The sequence below is a fragment of the Halyomorpha halys genome, unplaced genomic scaffold, assembly GCF_000696795.3.
Source record: "Halyomorpha halys isolate HHAL.00 unplaced genomic scaffold, Hhal_1.1 Scaffold1181.1, whole genome shotgun sequence".
Taxonomy (NCBI): domain Eukaryota; kingdom Metazoa; phylum Arthropoda; class Insecta; order Hemiptera; family Pentatomidae; genus Halyomorpha; species Halyomorpha halys.
Genome location: NW_027108517.1, coordinates 93,585 through 97,875, shown reverse-complemented (window position 1 = coordinate 97,875; position 4,291 = coordinate 93,585). Strand labels below are relative to the sequence as shown.

The 4,291-nt window shown below is 26.6% G+C and overlaps 1 protein-coding gene across 1 annotated transcript in view; it reads right to left on the bottom strand.

Annotated features, from left to right (window-relative positions):
• The window catches only part of LOC106688700 (uncharacterized), a 10,750-nt gene extending 8,743 nt beyond the window's left edge, over nucleotides 1-2,007 (bottom strand). The window contains exon 1 of the mRNA XM_014433278.2: nucleotides 1,913-2,007. Coding sequence (XP_014288764.1) covers nucleotides 1,913-1,936 — 24 coding nt within the window. The 5' untranslated portion in view covers nucleotides 1,937-2,007. The remainder of the gene's footprint in view (nucleotides 1-1,912) is intronic.
• Nucleotides 2,008-4,291: the final 2,284 nt, after the last annotated feature.

Sequence of the window (4,291 nt, the reverse complement as noted above, 5' to 3'; positions counted from 1 at the left end):
GGTTTTTTATTTTATTTTATTTTTTTTTTATTTATTTATTTATTTTTTTATTTATTATTTTTATTTTTATTTTATTTTTATTTTAGTATGTATGAGATCATTTATCAATATTACCTATTGCCCACAACTGTGTGGCAGATTGTAATATCTATCAATAAATAAATCAAAATTTCAAATTTCAATTGTCATGAAATATTACACTACGATGTAAACAAAAGTTGTGGGCCTTAGTAATGAATGGATCTCTAAAATGTTAATAAACACTTAACTGACGAGTAAACGTCCGAGAAGTAGACTGGAGCGTAGTTGGGAGGATTGCGTTAAAACTGATTTAGTAGATTTGGATTTGGAGAGGTGTTACTGGACAGATGTATGGAACCTTCCGGTTTCTTAAGCCTTTATTATTTTTATTATTATCAGTTAATAAAAAGCAATAAAATAACTTGAGACACTCTAACGACTGGTTTGGGTTCTAATTCCGATGGAAATATTCTTTAATATATACTATGCTAATACTGATTCGTTTAAGATCTATTTTGACTTAAGCGTCCAAGAAACCTCAACTCATTAGATCTCATAAAAAAAAAAAATTGTTAATGTGAAGTTTTCCGAAATTGTATTTTCTAAATGATGAAACGTTTAGGAGGTTTATTGATACACCAATGCTAATTCGTAACCTTCGAGTTCGCTAAGCCTTCAGTATTATTATTATATATAGATAGATAATTGACCGTATAATTTCAAATATAAAGAAGATGATCAGGGTTGTGGTAAAAAAAAAATAGTTTATAAAAATTATTATCTGACGTATCGCACACTTTCGATAGGGCTTCATAGGGTTAAAAAGATACAAAACAACTAAGAACATTTTGAAATAGTAAGATACAAGAAGGTAGGTTGAATATTATGTAAAAATAAAGGAAAAGAAAATGATATAAAAATAAAAGGAAGGAAGAAATAAAATAAACGATGATAAGATTAAACAAATACGTAACCATAAGGTTAAAAAGTACAGGAGACGCAATAAAACGTAAAAACAGAAAAGTAGATGTGGAAAAATAAAATTTAATATACTAAAAGACGGAAAATAAAGAATTAAGTTAATATAATATTTATTATACTATTATTATCATTAATACCATTTATTATTATCATTATTAATTTTATTTTTATTTATTCTTTCTTGACCATTATTTAATCTCAACTTATTTCTTTATTTTCCTTTTTTTAGTGTGTTAAATTTGGTTTACCATATCTACTTTTCTGTTTTTATGTTTTATTGTTTCACCTGTACTTTTTTAACCTTATAGTTTACGTAATTTCTTATTCTTATCATTGTTTATTTTATATTAATACTATTTTATTTCTTCCTTCCTTTTATTTTTATATAATTTTCTTTTTCACTCATTTGTACATAATATTAATCCTATCTTAATTTACCTTTTTGTATCTTATTATCATACTATTTCAAAATGTTCTTAGTTGTTTTTATATCTTTTTTTGCCCAGAAGAAGCCCTACAAAGTGGAGCGAAACGTCGGATAATAAATAATTTTAAAATATTTTTGTTCTTTTTGACCGCAAATCTTCTTCGTACTTCATTATTATTGTTATTATTATACAACAAATAGTGATTAGAACCTCAAAGTGAGAAGGGAATGTTGGCCTAAAAGAGGATAACGGAAAAATAAAGCATTTACGTTCAGATGACCAATCATTCTTAAAACATTCTGTAACTCAAATAGCAAAAAAATTGGAGAATAATGCACATATCTAACTGATGTTAATTTTATGTTTTGTTTATAGTTCGTTCTAAGATCGCAGCTGGTTTACAATTTTATTAATTATTCAATATCCTTACATTCGATTTGTTAACAGATTAAAGTACAATGTTTATAAGATTGCATACTTACTGGGTCGAGGGTCAGTTTCGCCATAGTTGCCTGAAGGTTACTAACAAAAACCACCTTCTATGGCATTAAAGCTCTCTTCTTAGCATATCATTAACCGTTCCAACAGGTTACTTCTCTGACTCATGCAAACATGTTTATATATCGGATGTATTAAGAACTATAATGGTTATAGAACCATGGGAACTTAATATTAATGTATCAATAAATGCAAACAATAGACATTTCGTTTGCGAAAAGGAAAAGAATAGACAAAATTTGAATGATTTTAAAAATGACAGAATTTCATAAAGGGAGAAAATGAATAAGTTTGGAGTCGGGAATGAGTACAAAATGGCACATCTGGCAAAAATTAAATTAGGTATAGTGAATGAAAAATAATCTTCCTAGTTTAAATTTTTTATATTGTATTTCATAAAATACTCATTGTTTTTTTAAGTTAAAAAAATCATAAGAGTCGTGAAAACGAGGAGAAATACGAACATTTTGATAATTTCAAAAAAGCCATAAATTGGAAGAGAATAAAAAGAATAGCAAAAATTTTAATTACAAAATAGAGAGTTTGTATTAAAGAAAAATGTGAAAGTTGAAAAATTGATAAAATTTTGAAAACAAAACGAACTGAGGAAATTGGGAGTATTGTGAAAAGTAATACTTGTAAAGTAATATAAATTTTCGAAAAATAGAGAATATTTCAAAATTGGAAAGAAAGGTGAGACTGAGAAGAAAGGGGAACAGGGAGAAATAATATTGCCACCATATGAAAAAAAAAAGAAGATAAATTTGAGCTTATATTATATACAAGCTGACCAAGCAATGCTCCGCTATCGCCATATTTGAGGATGTAGATAGATTTAATGAACACAATTGATAGTTTATTATAAGTTCTTGTATTTAGTTAAAATTAAACAAGTATGTATACTTTATTATTATAATTAAGGGACATTAATTAAAACAATATATACGATAAGGAACGAAACAGAAACTGTTTTTTAGACCGACTGACCTAACAAAGTGTGGTAAAGGATTTTTGAGGAATCAAACAAAGTTGATATTCGTTTTAGCACCTCAAGGAACCCTAGAATACGAATTTTTGAAAAAAATTGGAAACTGCAATTTCTTAGTCCAAAATTTCGCCATAAATTTATGATTTCTTTGAAAAATAGCATTTGGTAGTTTGAGATGACGCTAAAAACGAATATGAAATGCTTTTTTCTAAAAAAGAATTAGTTGACATACTTTACCCTGAGCCATATTATGTTTATATATATTTTTTTAAAATATAATATAGCTTGATAGAATCAGTAATATTTTTTCTTATTCTTCGGAAACAGGCGAACCGATTGGTATACAATAATTATGAAAAAACGTTTACTTTTGTTCATAATATATTTTTTTACCTCATAATTCAAGGATTTTAGTAGCTTTAAACCTTCTCATAGCGACAAGTGAAATATATATATGCGTTCTTATGTATGTATATATAAAAATATTGTTTGTTTGTTGTATTGATGCATTGGGTATAGTATGAGATTACGAATTAAGCCCATATACAATACTAGCATTACGGCTAAATAAAATAAGGCAAGGAACATATTTCTAAAATGCTTCATTGACGCAATGCTGCCAAAATAAAATAGGTTGCTATAACACATAGCATACTAATCTATCTTAAAAGATTATTAAAAAAAAAATTATATACCAAATACACTGACTGCTACACTTCGGTAGACACAAGTACATTTACAATAAATTTTTTCTTAATGCCTAAATTACATTAAATTGACATTTTTTCATTTCTTCTTCCTTTGTATTTAAGTACAACACATCGACGGCCTAACTGGGCAGTCCGAGATCCTGGCGAGTTATGGTAGTTTAGGTTGAAATATTTTTTAAAAATATGTTGAATAAAAGATAATTTAATTTATCAGATAATAAAACTTCAAATTGAAAAGTTATACAAGCATTTTTTTTCCCGTACCCCCTTGACGAAATAAGTACTTGAATACATACATATTATTATAAAGGTTATACAAGCAATAGTATGATTATGCTAATAAGTTAAGTTTATCAATATTATTCTATGAGCTACTGGAATTACATTGCTCAGTATAGATATTATACTTCCTGATATTTTTTTTTATATGATTTCCTTTTCCTATCTCACATCTTCTCAATTTCTAAAAAACATTGGATCTTGTTTTTTGGAGTTTGACTTTAACTAAATGAATGTACGATCAATGTTCAATTGTGCCATCACCTGACACATACTTCCATAGATATAATTTGTATTTTGTATATATATAATATATATGTATTATATATTATTGTATATTGCATTTAAATGAAAATAAAGAGGTTTTGAAAATAAAAATTTGACTT